Source organism: Engraulis encrasicolus, chromosome 13 (assembly GCF_034702125.1).
Source record: "Engraulis encrasicolus isolate BLACKSEA-1 chromosome 13, IST_EnEncr_1.0, whole genome shotgun sequence".
NCBI classification, from domain to species: domain Eukaryota; kingdom Metazoa; phylum Chordata; class Actinopteri; order Clupeiformes; family Engraulidae; genus Engraulis; species Engraulis encrasicolus.
Window position 1 is genome coordinate 53,777,714 of NC_085869.1, and position 21,653 is coordinate 53,799,366.

Genomic DNA, 21,653 nt, shown 5'->3' on the forward strand with positions numbered 1-21,653 from the left:
CAAGGTCAAGGTCACAAAAAGGTCAAAAACGTTTTTCTTTGCCAAGCACTATATGCCAGAAGAACGTGTGCATGCTGAATTGAATAAGAGGTCAAGACTGGGCCAAAAATGTAATATTACGATATTCCGGTCCGATTTAAATGAAACTAACACCAACATTTGGAGAATGTTATGCCCCACATTTTGAAGATGGCCAGAAAAAAATAAGTGGCGTAGGCGAAGGTTTGCGCTCTACCGAGTGCCCATTCTAGTTCCTTTTATTTTGCCTTTATTTATCTAAGGAAGGTCCCATTTTGGTGTAAAACCATGTGTCATTTCATGATCACCTTTTTCGTATCGTCACCAGTCCTCCATTCGGGCCTATGAGCACCCAGGTTTCGTCCTGCAGTTCATCCTGGAGAAGAACGCCATTGTGTTCGAGCCTGACTTCAGGGACTTTGAGCTCATCCTGCTGAATGTCTACGACACCATGCTGAAGGCCATTACTCTGGTGCCGCGCGTGGAGACCAAACTATACTCAGAATGGGTAATGCACTCTCTCTCTGTTGCTGTTGCTGTTGCTGTCGCTGTCGCTGTCACTATCGCTGTCTCTCTCTCTCTCTCTCTCTCTCTCTCTCTCTCTCTCTCTCTCTCTCTCTCTCTCTCTCTCTCCCTCTCTCATGCACAGAGACTCCTCTGTATATTGTGCTGTGCCTTTCCTGACGACTATTGTCTATACTCAGAATGGGTAGTATTCTCTCTCTCTCTCTCTCTCTCTCTCTCTCTCTCTCTCTCTCTCTCTCTCTCTCTCTCTCTCTCATGAACAGAGACTCCATCGCTTTACCTCTGTATATTGTGCTGTACCTTTCCTGATGACTATTGTCCATTTCCCCATTGCACGCATTCATAAAGTAGTGGGTGGGCCATTTTGTAAATTGCATTTCACGTTCAACAACTTTGAAAAGTGTTTGGTGATGTAAACTTTTAAACTGTCAATTATGTTTGATTATATCCCTTGAGCACAAATTGCAGTGCAGTGTTATTCATTGTGTGAGCAAATCTTTTGTATGCAATTATATGAGGCAAGTTATATTTTACATGGTAAAATATTTAACAAAGCCACAATAAAAGTGCCCCCTCACTTCTCTGCACACCATACACATCCATACCCATGCGCTTGCGCACGTATGTATGCACGCACACACGCACACAGGCACGCACACAAACACGCACGCACGCACGCACACACGCACGCACGCACACATAGTACACTCACACACAAAGAAATGTATTCCGCACTGTCTTCATGTCACATCTCCATGGCTTTTAATTCAGCCTCCGATTCTTTCTGTCGTCATCAGAAGCCTCTGCTCCTTTATTTCGGCCGTTCGTCTGTCAGTCTGTCGGTCTGTCTGTCGATCGGTCGGTTGGTCTGTCTGTCTGTCTATCTGTCTGTCTCTCCGTCAGTCTGTCTGTCTCTCTCTCTCTCCCTCTCTCAACACATGAATATAACTCCACCTCCCCATCTGCACCTCCTCCTCCAGCCCGGGACGGAGCGCGGTGGTAACCTGAAGCCGGCGGTGCTGGCCGAGGTCCTGGATGCGCAGAGGGAGCTGGTGCGGCGCGTGGTGCGGGAGGAGAGCGCCGGGCCCCTGGAGCATGTGCACCTGTACGACAAGTACATGCCCCTGGTGACGCAGCAGGCCGAGGAGGACGTGGAGCAGTTCCTCAAGGACGCGCACTCCTTCCCCGAGATGATGATGGAGGTCACGCGCTACCAGCAGATCGCCGACGAGATCCAGTACGAGTCCGTCAAGGTGCGGTAATACTATGGCTGCCTTTGCGATGGCCACTTTACGATTACTTTTTTATGACGTGTGTATGGATAAACTTCTTTTAAAAAGCTTTATTAACACTTACTAAATAATCTATTAACACATAGTAAATAATAAGTGGTGGTGGATGGGTTTAGGAAAATAATAATAATAATAATAATAATAATAAGGATGAGATTACACCACAAGATGTAGATGGCAAACACAAACAGTCAATTCTTGCTTTGCTGTACAGTCATAGTGTGTTTTTTATGTCTATTTTTATGTCTATTAGTATGTGTATATCCATATGTGAACTTTTAACACATAAAACAACACTCGCAAGCTCAGTCTCATTATCTATTCAACCACCATCACTCCCATCCATCATAAGCCATACAGTAGTGAAGAGTGATTTTTCCTGACCAAACCACCTGTTCTCCTTGACAGGTAGTGCGCCTGGGCATGTTCAAGGTGCACTGCACTGAGTTGATCCACGGCCTGGTGAAGCGCGCAGAGACGCTACGGCAGAAACTCATCAACCGCATGCTGGAGGAACACCAGGAGCTCAACACACAGTCAGTGTCTTTTTGATACTATATCTTCTTCTCTCTCTGCCTTTAATTCTTCTTCTTCTTCTTCTTTTTCTTTTTCTTCTTTTTCTTCTTCTTCTTCTTCTTCTTCTTCTTCTTCTTCTTCTTCTTCTTCTTCTTCCTTTTCTTCTTCTTTTTCTTCATCTTATCTCCATCTGTTCCATAAGCTTACTGAGACAGCAGAGTCAACACCCATGTTACGGTACAGACACTATATTGGCAAAAACAGCTGTAGCTAAAGTAAAGGCATGTCCAGAAGTACTCAAATCCTATACAATTAGATGCTATGAGACCCCCCATTAATACTCTCTCTCTCTCTCTCTCTCTCTCTCTCTCTCTCTCTCTCTCTCTCTCTCTCTCTCTCTCTCTCTCTCTGCAGGCTATGTCGCGAGTATGAGGTGGTAGCAGAGAAGGCACTGAGCACGCCCCCCAACACACAGGAGCTGATGGAGCTTAAAGTGAGTGAAAGAGACACGGGGCGCAGTCGGCAGCGCTGCATTGTCAGTCCTCATGAAACAGACCATTCGTTTTTTTAGTGTTTCACTGGAAATGACAAAGATTGATGAGAGCACTAGAGGCTAGAGTTGCTGAGTAGAGAAAAGACAAGAATAAAACATACAGCAGGGCCTTGGTTTTTTTCTGTCATGTTTTTTCTTCCATGTGAAATGAATTGGGCATGAACACGAAACAAATGCCTCAATGCATGCTGCTGTGCCCATCTCGTTTACTTCCTGGAACAGGAAGTAAAAACCCTGTCACAAATTTTTTTTTCTTTACCTCCGCAAATTCTTTCGCTTGCGTTGGTTTGCTTGTTTGCTTGTCTGTCAGCAGGATAACTCACCTTTGTGGAGTTGTTGGAAACTCTACAAAAACAAGGCAGAAAGACTTGAAAAAAATAATGCTGTCAAACAGCAAAGGTGATAAGGTTGTAAGTTATCTGGTTGTAAGTTATATCATAGGTTTAGGATTTCACAGTGTGTAGATGTTATGGCGTCAGTGAGATTTGACTGTTCACATGATGCCGATATCATCGGTTCACACATTTAATCGTATTAAAAGTGCCCAAGTAAACGCGGCTGTTGTTTTTGAGGAAGTGCGCTCAACTTAAGATTGTTTAAAGAAAAGGTCTTTGAATCAGGACGCTTGTTATACAAAAGCCACGCTCAACTACATTTCTTGTATTTATATATAAACAGATTATATTAGGTTGTCTAAAATGTCCATATAAATAAACCGATTTGAACGAGGAAACGGCCCATGTAAAGAGTTTGTTTAACCCCTTAACGCAGAGCCTATGTTATAAACCTTACTGTCACCAAAATTGTAATGGCTATGTCTTAATCTGTTACTTACAGTAAGGCTCTCAGTGCTGTCATAGCAATGTTGTTATGAATCATTGATGTGATATATGATGTAGTTGAGTATTTTCAGCAAATAGTGAATAGGCCTGCCATCGACCCCATCTTCAGTAAGAGGCTACAGAATTACATTTAATCTGCTATATATGGAAAAGTGGCCCAGTAAACATGGCTAATCATGTTAAGATAAAAAACACTATTTGAGGCTCTCCTTACTGCATGCATGTACAGTACACAGTGTTCAATAAAGGCTTTTTAACTTTAGTAAGGAGTGCCTCAACTAGTGTTTTGTTATTAAGTTTTTTTTTTTTTTGATGAGCACCCTTTTTTACTAATTGGATACAGGACCCAGTGAAGCATTCCCTTTTCTCTTTTTATGGCTAATGATGTGTTCAGGCGTACATGAAGAAGGCAGAGGAGCAGCTGATCCCGGGGCTGGAGGCCAAGCTGCTGGAGTCCAAGACGCGCCTGTGCTTCCTGGTGGACTACGTCACCTTCTCGCCCCTGGACATGCGCCTCAACCGCCAGCCCTTTCAGTGGCAGTCCCGCATGCCCTCCATCTTCGAGGAGCACCAGAAGATCATCGCCGAGAAAACAGAGCAGTACCAGGAAGGACTCAAGGTTAGAGCGGCAACCACGTGGCCCTTGAGGGCTTTTTTTTTTCATACTCGCTACCATCTGATAGCTATGCATTAAACAGTAGTAATGATAAAACCTTGCTCTCAGTACTTATACTAATATTACTAATATTATTAAATATAAATAATATAAATAAATAATTAATATAAATAATATTTGTCTGAATTACTGGTAGTAAGTTGTTGAGAGCAAGGCTTTATCATTATTACTGTTATTATTATTACTATTATTATTATTACTATTTACATTACATTACACTACATTGCATTTAGCAGACGCTTTATAACCAAAGCAACTTTCAAGAGAGGACATAATCATAGCCAACATCACTAGCAAATACAAAGGAAATATACAGAACAACAAGTGCAGATGCAAAGAACACACACACACACACACACACACACACACACACACACACACACACACACACACACACACACACACACACACACACACACACACACACACACACATTATTATTATTATATGCCGTTCAAAAAAAGGTTGAGAACCACTGCTATAGGTGTTCACTGATATGACTTGATTTTCTTTGGTGTAGATTGATGCATTGTGTTGATCTTATGTTTGTCCGCATATTTTCTTTTCAGGAACTGGCAGTTCGTAATGCTGGTTCCTTATATAGTGTTACGTGTTGCAGGCTACGTATGCAACTGTTATATATAATGCAATGGACTCACACTGTGTGTAGCTAATCTTGTGGTATTGTAGGCCTATATGCAAATGCAATATAATACATATGGAATTTTGTTACAATGAACATTATGTATATAGATACACTGTAACGAGCAGCACTGTATGTGCCATAAACATTCCCATATCTGTCTAATATTTTTGCCCCTCAGCACATGTTCATTATCGTCTATCTTTTTCCTTTTCTTTTTTTTTGCAGCTGCGATGCTCCAGGTTTGTGGAGGAGCTTGAGAGCTACTCCAAGCAGGTGGAGGAGTTTACTACGTTTGGGGATCTGGCCGAGCTCAACAGGTACCTGCGCAAGGCCCAGTCGCTCAACAGCAAGCTAGACATCGCAACGGAAAAGGTGAGGACTCTCTTGCAGGTGTATGTTTGGCTTTGTGTATCATGCTTGCGTTTATGTTTCATGCTTGCTATTATTTATTATGTTTGCCTCGCCATTCAGAAAAACAATGATGGTTGTGTAATTGCATATTTTGACTGCAGGTGGCAGCAAAGTCATTTGATTTCTTAACCAACTCTAAATGATTTTTGGATCACTGAAGAAGACTAAGGTGTTTTATGAGGGGCACAGAAATATATCGTCACAGCTGTTGCTGTGTCTTTGTGGAATACAAAGACGATCATATAGACTTATCCCTCAGAACGTTTTTTTTCATTTCTGTTTAAAATTTATTTTATTTTAATCATTTGTGCACTAATACTTACATTGTTATTTATTGTAGTTACCTTTTTCTGTCTTATCTGAGGTGTTATCTATTCTATTCTATTCTATTCAATTCTATTCTATTCTATTCTATTCTATTCTATTCTATTCTATTCTATTCTATCTCACAGGATGATAGTATTCAGTGCCTGATTTCAGACTTGACAGAGTTTGTTTGCAAGAATTAAATAGCCATTAGGTTTTTCTTCATTCAAAAAGTTAAGGCTCAGGATTTTCTTCTATCAGGCCTGTGTGCAATAATTTAAGTGGTTTAGTCTAATTTTCGGCTCATTTTAGTATTAACAATAAATATGTATTGTTTTTTTTTGTGCTTGCATGTCCGTGCCAGATCGAAGGCTTCAACATGGAGGAGGAGGCGTTCGGCTGGCCCATCTCCCAGTATCCCGAGCGCAAGAAGGTGCAGGAGCGGCTGCTGCCCTACCTGCGGCTGTACGAGACGGCCGAGGAGTTCCAGACGCGCCACAAGGACTGGGTGCACGGCCCGCTGTCGGCCGTCAACCCAGACAAGGTGGAGGGCGACGTGGGCAACTACTGGCGTGCGCTCTACAAGCTGGAGAAGGGCTTCCAGAGCTCGCCCAAGGCCCTGAACATCGCCATCCGCATCAAGGAGGACGTGGAGGCCTTCCGCGAGCACCTGCCCCTGGTGCAGGTGGGTTAAGTCAGGCTCAAACTATACAACTACCGGCCCGATTCTCGGATGAAAAAAAACATTATGGCAATAGGTGGAACGTTACCCCGCAGGACCATTGCAATCGATTGTTGTGCAAGATTTCTGCATCGTGTCCAACGTTCTAAGATAGAATTTTGCCGGTTCAAAGAGTCGCCGATTACAAATCGTAAATATCAAACACTGTTTGATATTTACAACTCGAAATAGAAAGTTGGCCATTGATCAGGGATAAGATTGACAGCTGCGATTCTCTTTATGTGGCGGCGCAACCCTATTGTTAGAGGCTGATCGCTGTGGGCCCAAAAGACCTCCTAAATCTTTCTGACACTTTTGGTGACTATGCTGCACAAAGAATAGACAATAGGTACAAAGAGATGGCCATCCCTGGACAGCGCAGAGCACTCATCATCTTCCTCCCTCTGTCCCACCAAAACAGGTGCTCTGCAACCCGGGCCTGCGCGACCGCCACTGGGAGAGCATGTCCGAGGTGGTGGGCTTCCCGCTCAAGCCCCTGGAAGAGGCGGCGGCCAACGTGGCCCACTTCCTGCCGCTGGGCCTGGAGGAGCACCTGGCCAGCTTCGAGCTGGTGAGCGAGGCGGCCTCCAAGGAGCACTCGCTGGAGAAGGCCATGGAGCGCATGGCGGGCGAGTGGGGCGACATCGAGTTCCTGCTGCTGCCCTACCGCGAGACCGGCACCTCCATCCTCTCCAGCGTGGACGAGATCCAGATGCTGCTGGACGACCACATCGTCAAGACGCAGACCATGCGCGGCTCGCCCTTCATCAAGCCCTTTGAGAAAGAGATACAGTGAGGAGCTAAATAGTTACATATGGTATACGTAGACAGACAGACAGGCAGATAGATAGATAGATAGATAGATAGATAGATAGATAGATAGATAGATAGATAGATAGATAGACGCAGACCATGTGCGGCTCGCCCTTCATCAAGCCCTTTGAGAACGAGATATGGTGAGGAGCTAAATTGTTACATATGGTATACGTAGACAGACAGACAGGCAGATAGATAGATAGATAGATAGATAGATAGATAGATAGATAGATAGATAGATAGATAGCGGGATGCTGGCCTCCCTACGCAAGGTGAGGTGGAGATAGATAGATAGATAGATAGATAGATAGATAGATAGATAGATAGATAGATAGATAGATAGATAGATAGATAGATAGATAGGCAGTTGATCTATCGATTGGCCACGTACCCGTCTCTGTGCACTTGGTCCAATGATTGGGAAGGCAAGCACATTAATCCATCCATCCAGCCATCCATACATCCATGCATTCGTCCACCAACGTTAATTTGTTAATTCGTTACATTGTTAATTAATTGTTCATCCATCCATCCATCCATTCACTCCTCCGTTGTTCCAGTGAGTGGGAGGGCAAGCTGCTGCTGCTGCAGGAGATCCTGGACGAGTGGCTGAAGGTGCAGTCCACCTGGCTGTATCTGGAGCCCATCTTCAGCTCGCCCGACATCATGGCCCAGATGCCCGAGGAGGGCCGCCGCTTCACCACCGTCGACAAGACCTGGAGGGAGACCATGAAGCAAGTCTCCCTGGTGAGGTTCAAATTATTGTACTAACATACTATTTAGGGCTGTAACGACGATACACTCATGATTCCGTTCGTATCACGATTTTTGATCTACGGTTCGATACACCCCATGATTTTATCTTTTAAATGAATTAATTAGCTTTTTTTCACATTTGCCAACATTATAAAATATTTCTGAATAAAAAAACATGATATTTGACAGGTAAAATAATAATGATGATGATTTGAAGCACTATCACATTATGTGATGTGGTTGTTCTGTGGGCTGAAGTGTAAGAGAACTTTAGAAGGGCGTATCACAATACTGCGTCCTTGCATTGCGGTACAGTATCGTGTTGCGATTTCTCGGTTCGATACACTATTGTGCCCTAATACTATTGCATTGCATTGCAGATTGAATTAGTTCAAGACTAGTCCCCAGAGCAATGTTTGGGTAAGAGGCCTGCTCGTAACAACAGCCAGTAAGGACAGCCATTTATTCCGTGAAGATTATACACTGTGCACTGACTGATACAGGAAGAAAATCTCTGATCCTCTGATCCCAAAAACCAACTCCTCAACCATTAACAGAGCACTGCCCCACTAAACGATCCTTATTATTATAGTTCATAACCATCAGTCAAAGCGATATCAAAGTAGTACACACGCAGAGCTCAGAGTGCCATGTGCATCAATAAAAGAGACAGATCGCCAGATAGATACTTGGTCACCCAGCCAGCCAGCCAGTCGTTTGCATAATAAAACAACCACAGCTTATTATGGCAGCAGCTGTCTTCAAGTAGCCACCTGGTGGTTTCCCTCCATCTCTGCAAGGAGTGTAGCATGGCGTGGCGTGGTGTTGTGTTGCGTTGCATGGCTAATGGAGGGCTGCGCTGTGCTGTGCTGGGGCAGTAGTAGTGGTTTTTGGCTGAGGCTGAGGCTCCTCATCATTTGTCATCAGTGTTAATTGCCCTCTTAATGAATCTGTAACTGTCAAAGCAGACGGGGCTGTCTCGTCTCGCTTCTCTTTTTTTCCAAAGAGGACGGAGAGAGAGGCATTCGATTTTTATGTGCCATTAGTGCACACACACAGGGAAGCCGACAGCGAGGAGTGCAAATGGGTTAGTTGTCCCGGGCCCAGGGAGAGAAGGGGGGGGGGGGGGGGTGTCCAGAATTGGGTCCCCATTGCATTATTGAGCATTGAGTGAGGGGGGTCTTTCAGATGACTTTGTCTCGGGCCCGGCCAAAGTTGTCTGCGCCGGCCCTGCACACATACATCGCCCGTGTGGTAAGACAATAGCCGCGGTGGTGGGGGTGATGATGGTGGTGTGGTGAGAGAGATCGTGTTATCGGCACACTAAAAGGTGAGGGCCCGAGTGGAGTGGAGTGGCGTGGAGTGGAGTGGAGTGCATGGAGATGGAGAAATGCGTGGCCAGATGGATGTTGCCATCCTTTTGTTTCAGGGGCACGTCAATATTCGGATGATATGGCCATGTCTGTGTTTCTGATCCGGACCCATTTGATACCAACACCAAAACTCCCACCACCACACAATGACATGCCAGCATGCCTAAACACGTGTGCCATGCACACACACACACATGCATGTACACACACACACACACACACACACACATGCATGTACACACACACACACACACACACACACACATGCATGTACACACACACACACACACACACACACACACACACACACACACACACACACACACACACACACACGCATGTACACACACACATAGAGAGAGAGAGAGAGAGAGAGAGAGAGAGAGAGAGAGAGAGAGAGAGAGAGAGAGAGAGAGAGAGAGAGAGAGAGAGAGAGAGAAAGGGGGGGGGGAGATAGAGTGATGATGATTCCAGCACAGAGTGCCTGTAGCTGTCCTGAAATGAGGTCTGATCGATCCATCCATCCTATTGAAAGAATACTTTAAAAAAAAAAGCAAAAGCAAAACAAAAGCAACAACCGGGGAAGGATTATGGATTTTGTCTGCATAAGAGCTGGCTCTGTGGAGACAGAAAGACAATGGGCCTGCCTGCCTGCCTGCCCGACTGCCTGGGAATACAAAGCAATGCACAGCTGCAGCGCGTGAGCAAGCATCTCAGTTTCGGTGACAGAGACAACGTGCAGACAGGCACATTGCGTAGACACATGTTTTTTCCTATCAATCAGGACCTCTTCTTCTCGTAAAATTACAGACTGAAACTATTACCGTACATATAAATAGGATATTAATGTGTCTATACTTTAGCCTAGTACAAAACCAGAGATACCCGCCCAGCCGCACTATTGGCCTGCATCTGAAGTATACACGTTTACACTGAAGTATAAACTACATAAAGTAAAAATATCAGAATCTGCTACAACACTCTTTGGTTAAAAAAATGTCCATGTAAGATTTTCTGGGAGACTATTACACTCAAATACTTCTTTCACCTGCTCCACAGACACAGACACAGACCGAGACACAGACACAGACACAGACCGAGACACAGACACAAAACAATAATAAAAAAAGGGTGTGTAGTAGTAGAGCAGCCCTCCTGAGTGCAGTGAAGGAGAGTGTTTGAGCTCGGAGGGAGGGAGGGAAAAGGGACCTAAAATCAGGCCATGGTGTGAGGGATTGCTCTGCTTGGCCCACAGAGAGGGGAAATGCTGCGCAAGAGTGTCTACTCTGTACCGTATTGGGTGGTTGCTTGCAGACACATCGCTTGTGCTTTGTTACACACTGACACTGGCCTGGATACAGTAGCAATAGTAGAGTACCGGTAGTTTCCGGGCTGTCAGACAGCTGCAGTTATGTCAGCCACCACAGGGTGGAGCTCTTCATCTGCGCTTGGCGTTTCACACAAGGGCCGGGGGAAGTGTGTGTGTTTGTGTGTGTGTGTGTGTGTGTGTGTGTGTGTGTGTGTGTGTGTGTGTGTGTGTGTGTGTGCGTGTATTTGTGTGTATTTGTGTGTGTGTGTCTGTGCGTGTCTGTGTGTGTGTGTGTCCTTCCCCTATCTTGATTAGCCTCGGCCAAAAACCTGACGTGTCCGTCGACCGTCTTCCGGTTGTCTTCGCCCTCTCGAAATTCATTATATGCTTAAAACAAAAGCCGCTGATGAAATAAGACGCGATATCTAAATTTGTATCACATTGTATTTTTAATTGCGTGTCTGTCTCATCTTCCCGATTTTCCCCCATCGCCTCCTTGTTTCCTTTTATTTTTGTTATTGAATGTGAAAGGGGGTTGACATGACAGATATGACTATCTCCTTTTTTTAATCTTCTCTTTCGTCTTTCGTGCCTCTTTCTGAGGGGCTTGATGCTTTTGGCAGGTGCCCCACTCCTGCTGAGAGCACAGCAGTGATTATTGAGCTGTCAGCTTGTTGCTGCTCTCTCAGAGGCCACGTGTAGCCAGACAGGGAGACAGGGCCAGGGCACCCCCTCTCTTTCCCTCTTCGCAATAAACAGCAACACTCTCTAGACCCCTCTCTCTCTCTCTCTCTCTCTCTCTCTCTCTCTCTCTCTCTCTCTCTCTCTCATATATAGTATAGACACACACACATGCACATCCATTTGAATCTCTCACTCTCTCTCTTACACACACACACACACACACACACGAAGACACACAGATATACTCACGTAGCACAGACACACACACACATATGCACTGACACACACACACACACACACACACACACACATACACACACACACACACACACACACACACACACACACACACACACACACACACACACACACACACACACACACACACACACACACACACACACACACACACACACACACACACACACACACACACACACACTGTCGCAGGTCCCCCTCCATCACACAGCCTCAGAGTCATTACCTCCATGACATAAACATGAGGCCCGGAGATGGAGCTGAGACAAGAGGGCTGATGGAGAGATCTGATGGAGGCAGACTGGCAGGCAGGCAAGCTGGGAGGGAGGTGGGCAGGCTGGGATGGAGGCAGGCAGGCAGGCTAGGAGGGAGGCAGGTGGGCAGGGAGGGAGGGAGGCAGACAATCAGGCAGTCAGACAGACAGATGGGCAGGCAGGGATTGAGGTAGGCAGACAGGGAGTGAGGCTGGCAGGCAGATGGGCAGACAGGCAGGCAGATGGACAGGCATGGAGGGAGGCAGACAGGTAGGGAGGGAAGGAGGGAGGCAGACAGGCAGTCAGACAGATGGGCAGGCAGGGAGGGAGGTAGGCAGACAGGGAATGAGGCTGGCAGGCAGATGGGCAGGCAGACGGGCAGACAGGCAGGCAGATGGGCAGGCAGGCAGGCAGGGAGAAAAGCAGCCATGTAGGGAGATAGGCAGGCAGGCAGGAAGGGAGGCAGGCAGACAGAGGGGCAGGCAGGCAGTCAGACAGACGGGCAGGCAGGGAGGGAGGCAGAGAGACCGGCAGGGAGGGAGGCAGGCAGACAGGCAGACAGGCAAGCAGGCATACAGGCAGGCGGGGATGGAGGCAGGCAGTGGGTACCACACAAAAGGGGGAAATGTCTCAGCACTGGTCACACCTGAGATGAGATCCATGTCAGCAGGTTTAATAACTTTCTGCCTGTAACCTGTACCAACTGTCCTCCCGCCAGATGGGATTTTTTTTCTCGTTTTGCACAACATAATGCTCAGAACGTTTCCTATTCTGAACGTTTTCATGGTGCATTTTCAAGGAGCCCTCTTAGCCTCCATTCTGTACCCACAATCAACACACACACACACACACACACACACACACACACACATGCGCACACGCACACGCACACGCACACGCACACTTAAATATTGATTTTTATTCTTTTTTTTGTGGGATGTGCATGTAAAGCCCTGGTCACTCAGTGTGAATGATCCAGGTGATCTAACTGTATCGCCATTATTGGCAGCTAGTACTGTACATGAATCAGCAGGTGGCTGTTTCTAATGCTGCTGTCTAACGTAATGCAATCACGAGGCAGCTGCCTGACACTGTCAATCACCTCTTCAAGCCTGTCTCTCTGTCTCTCTGTTTCTGTCTGTCTGTTGGTCTGTCTGTCTCTGTCTGTCTGTCTGTCTGTCTGCCTGTCTGTCTGTCTGTCTGTCTCTCTCTCTTTCTCTCAATGTCACACTTTTATTTTCATGTTCCCTCACATAATGCCTCCCTTAATACTTGCTTTTGGTCTTGTTCACTCCCTCATTCCCTCACTCCCTCATTCACGCACTCCCTCACTCCCTCACGCACGCACGCACGCACGCACTCCCTCACGCACGCACGCACTGTTTATATACATACACACGCAAGCACGTACGCACGGCACGCACGCACGCACGCACTCAATCACTCACTCACTCACTCACTCACTCACTCACTCACTCACTCACTCACTCACTCACTCACTCACTCACTCACTCACTCACTCACTCACTCACTCACTCACTCTTTTACTCTTTCTCTTACTCCCTCACACCTCTCTTGCCTGGCTTGTTCAGGAGAGGCTTCAGACGACGTGGCTGAGGCGAGAAGTTTGTCTCTCACACACACTCACTTTCATTAGCGCTAGCCGAGCCAGTGGCTCCCCCTTTTTAATGCTCTTTAAAAAGGTGCTTTGAAGAGGTGCTTGTTGTATGCTCTGCTGATTACTCATTCCTTCATTACCCACTTTGAGATCTCTCTCTCTCTCTCTCTCCCCCTCTCTCTCTCTCTCTCTCTCTCTCTCTCTCTCTCTCTCTCTCTCTCTCTCTCTCTCTCTCTCTCTCTCTCTCTGCCTCTCTCTCTCTCTCTCTCTCTCTCTCTCTCTCTCTCTCTCTCTCTCTCTCCCTCCTTCATACTCTCTGCCTCTCTCTCTTGCTCTCCCTCCTTCTCATTTGCTCTTTCTCTCTTTTTTTGCGTGTCTGCCTCCCGCCCTCCTCCCCTCCCTTATCCAACATCATAGTTAAAGCTCAATCTCTAGACGCCCCTTCAGCTCCACTCACCACAGGTAATAGAAAATCAATAGCAATCAGAAGAGGGGGAAGAAGCAATTATTATCTCCTTATAGAGCGTGTGTGCAGCATCTGCGTCCAAAGAGAGATGGGGGTCGCGGGTGTTGGGGTGCCAGGGGCAGTTATGAAGGAGGCACGTGGATCGGTGGGTGTTTTAAACGCTCCTATGGTTACACATGAAGAATAGAATAGTCTTTGAAACAACCTTTTGAAGTAACAAAAGTTCATGGTCAAGGTTCTTGCCATGACTTTTTTTTCTGTGGCCTTTCTTTCTTTTTTTCCCTTTTGTCTTTTTTCTTCTCTTTCTTATTTTTCCTTTTTGGTGGGCAGGCACCCGAACTTGAACAGGGTCGTGCCCTTGTCAGTGACGTGCCTCTCATTTTAAAGAGATGATATAAAACTGATAGTTCATATTTTCTTATGAATGTTCTCTGTGCGAGTGTGAAACGCTGTTGTTCCCTTAAAAACAGAATTACGGAATAACATATTGCAGTCTGGGCGAGACACCAATAAAAGCATGAGTAAGTAGGCTGAAAATGATGAATTACTAGGCCTGTAGTAAATTCAGAATGAAATTTGTCCTGCGGGGGGGAAAGTGCCGCTTCTCCGGAATGCTTTGAAACAATTCTGCGTATAGTACTCTCCTCCATGAAATGTACGTCTGAAACACTCATCTATCTGTTCAACAGTCAAAACAAACCGATAGCTGTTGCTGTAGGCTGTATTTATTGTGGATAATGTATGCTCTCTTATTACAAATGTCTGTGTACCTTCCAGAGGAATTGTCTTTTGAAGAGCACATAGGAAAACAATCGGGACACTTCCCCAAACTGTTTTTACTACTTATATTACAGATATAGTATATATATTTACACACAGATACATAGATGTAGTATATATACTATATATAAACACTTTCCTCCTGTGTTAACAGGACAAGCATGTTCTGGCGGTGGTGGCTATTGACAAAATGGTGGACAAGCTGAAGAAATCCAACGAGTACCTTGAGCTGATCTTGAAGGGTCTGAATGAGTACTTGGAGAAGAAGAGGCTTTTCTTCCCCAGGTTCTTCTTCCTTTCCAACGACGAGCTGCTGGAGATTCTCTCTGAAACCAAGGACCCCACCAGGTAGAGAGAAAAAAAACCGACAACACACACATACTGTACACACACACACATACTGTAGTGTACACACACACACACACACACACACACACACACACACACACACACACACACACACACACACACACACACACACACACACACTTTCTGCAAAGATGAAGGCAGAAGTAAGCCCACTACAGCAGAAAGCTGGCCTACATATACATACACAACTGATGAATGTAGCAGACTCTTTGCTTAATCACCCAACGCTGATGAACAAAATTGACTTTACAATGAAAAATCAAGTATGGTAGAATATCTCGCTGTAAAAGACTGAGTGGTTAAAGGAACATAGCAACGTTACTACATTGTTTATATAAATACACAGATTGTGGCAGCTTAAAGATGTAGTGTGAAGTCAAAGAGTCACATCTTTGCATTTGAACATTGTGCTTATGTTTTCATCCAGGGTGCTCACATTATATTCTTTCTTTTTTTTACTAGAAGCACACAGTAAATAATCAGGCTGTGTAGCTATTGTCATGGTAACACGCTGAATATTGCAGCAGCTTTCCTCAAATACAACTGGAAGACTTCTGTATTAAAATGCCTGTAGCACTCTTTTTTGCAACAGGCTATTTCAAAAGAGGCCCCCCACACATGTGCGGGCAGGCAGACCGTCAGAGAGAGCGCATTGACTTAGCCCCTTGCCTTAGCCTCTGCCTGCGTTCGGCATTCCACATTCATGTATGCGGATACAATTTAAAGGGTCTTTCTGACAGGCGTGTTGAAGGTGACTAACTTAGCGCACACATTTTCCAACCGCTGGCATAATCTCCACTCAACATCCTCCACACTTGGTTGGTGGTGAACTCTCTCTCTCTCTCTCTTTCTCTCTCTTACTTTCTCTCTCTCTCTCTCTCTCTCTCTCTCTCTCTCTCTCTCTCTCTCTCTCTCTCTCTCTCTCTCTCTCTCTCTCTCTCTCTCTCTCTCTCCCCAAAAAAGGCAGAGCAGAGGGAGAGGAAGAGGGAGAGTGCAGAATGGGATGGAAAAGCAAATATCTATGAAAAGCAATTTGGCTGTGTCTGACTTTGAAAATCTCATTTTGAGACCTGCAAAAAATCCTGTACTTACTGTGGGAATTTAATTATAGAGGCTTTTCTCTGCTTGACTCTGTGGCCTACTTCTTCTTCTTCTTCTTCTTCTTCTTCTTCTTCTTCTTCTTCTTCTTCTTCTCCTTCGCACCACAGAGGAGAGGCGAAGCTCCCCTGAGCAGGGCAGAGGGGAGTGATAAGCAAGCCTTGTCTTATTTCACCCAGGGTATTTGCTTAATAATGAATGTCTTTGCAGACAAAGGGACTTCTGCTTCAACTCAACACCTCTCTTACTTTTTTTTGACTCCTGTCTCCCTCTCTCGCTCTCTTCACCCCCCCTCTCTCTCTCTCTATCAGCCTTCCTTCCCTCTCTATTCTCTCTTTTCTTCTCTCTCATTTCCTCTCATCCTCTCACTCTCCCTTCATCTTTCTCTTCTTTCTCCTTTCTCCCTTCGTTTTCACTCCCATGAGCGCACCAATTTCTCAGAAAAGCTGAATGCTGACTAAAAAAGAAAAAAAACGCTGTGAGGGTTTTTGGCACAACGCGACGACGTAGCTTGGGGGTCATTGTCCTCCCAAATGCGGGCCGAGACTTGGGGTTAAACAGCAATAAAAAGGGGGAATCTGAATGTGGTTGCGAACATGTGTCCTAGTTAAAGGAGAGGCGAGGGAGGTGAGGGAGAGTTAGCAGATCTCTTTTTTTTCGGTTTATGGATCCAGGCGACCACGGTCTCAGAGCCTCAGAACACATGACTAGCCCCCCAGCTAGACTGCCTTGCCTCGCCTCGTCTCCTCTCTTCTACACTTCAGTCCTCTGAGTGTCCTTTACTGCAAGTGGCCTTCTCCTTGTGTGCTTATATATTCACTGTAAAATAGGGCTGCAACTAACGATTATTTTAGTAGTCGACTAATCTATTCTATACATCCAGTGATGATTAGTTGTGATCACGAAAAAAAAATCCACTGGCTCCAACCTCCGACAAACCTTCCCGGCCTCTAGCGCTGGGAAAGGAAAGAATTCTTACAGCTCCCGATGACCTTTAAATTGTGATAGTAGCTAATTTACTCCAAGATACAACGTCCAATTCATGTGCTGGGAAATTTTAGGTTTCAATAAAGTAATTACATTTAGGCCATGCATTAAATTAAATGAAACGATTAGTTGACAAATTCATTCTTGTCGACAGATTTTTACAGTCGATTAGTCGACGATTTTCGACTAATCGTTGCAGCCCTAATCTTAACATGCTTCAACAATCAAGCTCGGATGGCCACTGCGTGTGGTGAGCGTTCAGAGGCATAATGGCAAACATGCATCAACCCCAGTTCAACACTCAGAGAGAAGGGAGTCTCTACTACATGTTGAATAAACACATCACTTTTATGCAGCTTAGGTCTTACACACTGGGGATGGTCAGTGCGGTGGTCACTATTTACTGGAAAAGATTGCACATACGTTAACTTAAAACCAAAGCTAGTTACTTTGTTAAGTAGTCACATTGTAAATTTCATCACAAATCTAGTCTATCTGTGCCTACTTTACTCTGACTGGTCATGAAACCTGAAAGTCCTCATATGGAAATAGAAAAATGAACGCTAAGACTGAGTGGGCTGAAAGTGGCTGCGCTATTCTGTAGGTGTGTGATGTCTCTTTTTACAGCAAGAAAAAAAAATACAGCAAGAATTTCCATTGTTTGAAAGGGCATCCATACGAGACAACACTAAACACATAGCAGAACAAAAGGGAATAGGAACAAATGCTGACAACTCACAGTCAAGGCTGTTTCACACAACTGAGAAAAGTGCTATCCACAGGAGATAGCGCCTTCCTCAGATGTGCCCTTTCAACGTCTTGCCATTTTGCAGATCATTTGTATGCTGAAAAGCTGTCTTAGCACTAAAAGGGAAGTAAAGGGAAATGAATATTTCCTTCGTCTAGTTTAAGCTAGTGTCTGCCACAGGGTACTTACTTCCATATGATCGAGTCTGTTGGCAGTCGTGAACTTATAGGGCAGTCATGGGCTAAGACAGTGGTTCCCAAGCTGGGGGCCGGGACCCCTAGGTGGGTCACGGTGGTATTGCAGGGGCTCGTGATCTGCTTGTGCATAGAGCCAAGAATTTAGTGTTATACCTCTGAGTTGTTCTTTTTACATTAGGGGTACATTTCATGGAAAGCAAAATGTCAAAATATCAGTATTTTTTTTCCAATAAATATCCTATGGTTCTATAGTATACACCCTTAAATTTCCAAAGAAACGAATTGGCGAGCTTAATCTTAAATTTCTTTTTAAATATTTTAATGAAAATGATCATTTGCTTTTCTATTTTGTCAACCATGTTACAGACATGTTATGCCAAAAACTAGTACTATTCTTTTTTCTATGTATATTTTTGCATAGGAAAATTATGTTGTTTGTCAACTTTTTGTATTGTGTAAAACAGATATGTTTGCTGATGTACAAAAACCCATTGGTTGAAGTTAATAGTGAAATTGACAAATACAGAACATGGGCTTGAGATTTACCGGTACTCCAAGACTCACCTACATCTTACAATATGACTGTGGGGTGTGTGTATTAGAGCCAAGAATTTGGTGTTACACCCCTATTCTCTACAGTTTCAATGATGACTGAGCCCCTGTGCCCCCTCCTCCTCTTCTGCCTCCTCCTCCTCCTCCTCTTCTGCCTCCTCCTCCTCCTCCTCCCATCTTCCTCCTCTTCCCCCAGAGTGCAGCCCCACCTGAAGAAGTGCTTTGAGGGCATCGCCAGCGTGGTGTTCACGGACGTGCTGGACATCACGCACATGAAGAGTAGCGAGGGCGAGGTGGTGGAGCTGCTGGACATCATCTCCACCTCCAAGGCCCGCGGCCAGGTGGAGAAGTGGCTCCTGGAGCTGGAGAACGGCATGCTGGCCTCCCTACGCAAGGTGAGGTGGAGACAGACAGATAGATAGATAGACAGACAGACAGACAGACAGACAGACAGACAGACAGACACACAGACACACAGATAGATAGATAGATAGATAGATAGATAGATAGATAGATAGATAGATAGATAGATAGATAGATAGATAGATAGATAGATAGATAGATAGATAGATAGATAGATAGATAGCGAGCGGGATGCTGGCCTCCCTACGCAAGGTGAGGTGGATGGATGAACGGATGGGTGAATGGATGGACAGGCAGACAGACAGATAGAGAAACAGACAGATGGATAGACAGACAGACATACGGACGCTGCCCTTCCTGCACAAGTTGGGATGTGCAGACAGACAAGACAGACAGACAGGTGAGGAGGACAGGCTACGGGAGCTGGAGGGTGGGATGCTGTAGCCAGGCTGTGCCCTCCCAGTGACGCAACACTTTCAGCGTTGCAACTAGTCAGGTCAAGAGCAATGCAAGTACTTTCTGAGTTCCCGCAAATACGGGAGCTCCTCCCACTTTGTCGATAAGCAAACAACCATAAGCCAACCAAGGGAGGCAGGTCAACCATGCCGTTTGGGAAACGTTGATTGTTATGCTCTTGGTCAGACCAAGTCTCGAAGAGATTTGAACGTCGATGATAATCAGGCTAGGGATGCTGGCCTCCCTGCACAAGGTGAGGTGGATATATAGACCTGTGTGTTTAGTTGTCAGTCTTTTTCCTATCAGAAAGTAATTGTGAAAACCCCATTCTGACTGCAGCTGTTTGTGTGCTACTACCATATGTTCATGTGGTCCCCCAGGTGATTGGAGAGGCAATGGTGGCGTACCCGCAGACCGAGAGGATCAACTGGGTGAGAGAGTGGCCCGGCCAGACTGTGCTGTGCGTCTCGCAGGTGTACTGGACCAAAGACATTCATGAGGCCATTGTGCAAGGACCAACGGTTAGTTTTTGAAGCCACTTGAAGCTGTGAGGCATTAACATTGGCTAATACCTGAGCATACTGTACACACAATACCCTCAAACGTCAATACCTAAAATTCCTGTTGCTCTGTCAAGTGAAATCATTTAAATTCCAGAAATACAAAGATACACTGTTTGCCATCAGCGTACCAGTGGTGCAGTGTTTAGCCATGCACTGAAGTCCACCCCTACTATAGCACAGTCCTGTTGCCTTATCTGGTGCAGAGGATGCATAGTGCTGTACTTACATTACACTACTTACATTACATTATATTACACTTGGCTGACATTTTTATCCAAAGAGACTTACAGTTATTTACAGGGTATTGGTTACAGTCCCTGGAGCAGCACTGTGGGGTTAGGTGCCTTGCTCAAGGGCACCTCGGTCATGGAGTTAGGTAGGTAGTGGAAGGGTAGGATTTGAACCTGCAACCCTCTGATCTAAAGCCTCTTTTACCATTAAGCCACTTACCCTAACCCTAACCCAATGCCCCCCCCCTCCCAACCAACCAAACTGCTGCCTTCCCTGCATGAGATATTCACACAGTCACAAACTGACTTTTGATCTCTAACCTCTGTGCTCCATTTCTCCCTTTTCAGTACCTGGAGGACTACCTGAAGCAGAACAACAGGCAGATCGATGACATTGTGGAGCTGGTGCGGGGCAAGCTGTCCAAGCAGAATCGTGTGACGCTGGGCGCGCTGGTGGTGCAGGACGTGCATGCCCGAGACGTGCTGGCCTCGCTCGTCGCCAAGGACGTCCAGGACGAGAACAACTTTGAGTGGCTCAGCCAGCTGCGATACTATTGGATAGTGAGTTACCTGGTGGAGGGCCGTGCTTTCTTTTGTTTTTGTTTTTGTTGTTGTTTTGTGTAATAAGTAAATATTCCGCACACCGTCCATTACACTTGCAAATGTATTGCTCACGTTGTGGCCGTTCAAATCTTGTTTAGATGTATGTCTTAGAATTGATTTCAAGTGTGGCTCATCAGCATCTCGATCTCTTAGGAAGAGAACCTTCAGACCAAGATGATCAACGCAGGCCTGGCCTATGGCTACGAGTACCTCGGCAACAGCCCTCGCCTCGTCATCACCCCCCTGACCGATCGCTGCTACAGGTGGGCATCGCGAGGTCTATGTCTACTCTGTTGGACTCTCTCTAGGTCGTCCTCAGACGAGCCTTCCATCGTTGCTTCTAGTCATCCTGATTCTCCATACATTTTTTCAGTTCGCTGGTACTCTGGGCTCCAGCGTCCTTCCTGTCCACATATGTAAGTGTGGGACGTCCTCTTAACTGGCGCCCATGTAATGGTTCCCACAGCACCAGTTTGTTAACTGCCAGTTCTGGGTGCCTTTGGCAGTGTCCTGCAAGTCCCATTCTCCTTACAGCAATCTTCTCACTCACCCTCTCATAGCTTTTGTGCTCACAAACATAATTTCCAGGAAGCCTCATGATCAGAAACATTTTCAGCCTGTGAATGTTAATGCCAGCTGTATTGTGAGACTATTTTAGCAGAAAAGG

The 21,653-nt window shown here is 45.7% G+C and overlaps 1 protein-coding gene across 1 annotated transcript in view; it reads left to right on the plus strand.

Annotated features, from left to right (window-relative positions):
- The window catches only part of dnah7 (dynein, axonemal, heavy chain 7), a 149,456-nt gene that overhangs the window by 6,343 nt on the left and 121,460 nt on the right, over positions 1–21,653 (plus strand). Inside the window, exons 11-24 of the mRNA XM_063214309.1 lie at positions 347–526; positions 1,524–1,796; positions 2,244–2,371; positions 2,766–2,844; positions 4,141–4,365; positions 5,294–5,440; positions 6,150–6,470; positions 6,928–7,298; positions 7,883–8,069; positions 14,975–15,168; positions 18,968–19,166; positions 19,971–20,111; positions 20,732–20,944; positions 21,140–21,249. Of these exons, the coding sequence (XP_063070379.1) occupies positions 347–526; positions 1,524–1,796; positions 2,244–2,371; positions 2,766–2,844; positions 4,141–4,365; positions 5,294–5,440; positions 6,150–6,470; positions 6,928–7,298; positions 7,883–8,069; positions 14,975–15,168; positions 18,968–19,166; positions 19,971–20,111; positions 20,732–20,944; positions 21,140–21,249 (2,768 nt within the window). The remainder of the gene's footprint in view (positions 1–346; positions 527–1,523; positions 1,797–2,243; positions 2,372–2,765; positions 2,845–4,140; positions 4,366–5,293; positions 5,441–6,149; positions 6,471–6,927; positions 7,299–7,882; positions 8,070–14,974; positions 15,169–18,967; positions 19,167–19,970; positions 20,112–20,731; positions 20,945–21,139; positions 21,250–21,653) is intronic.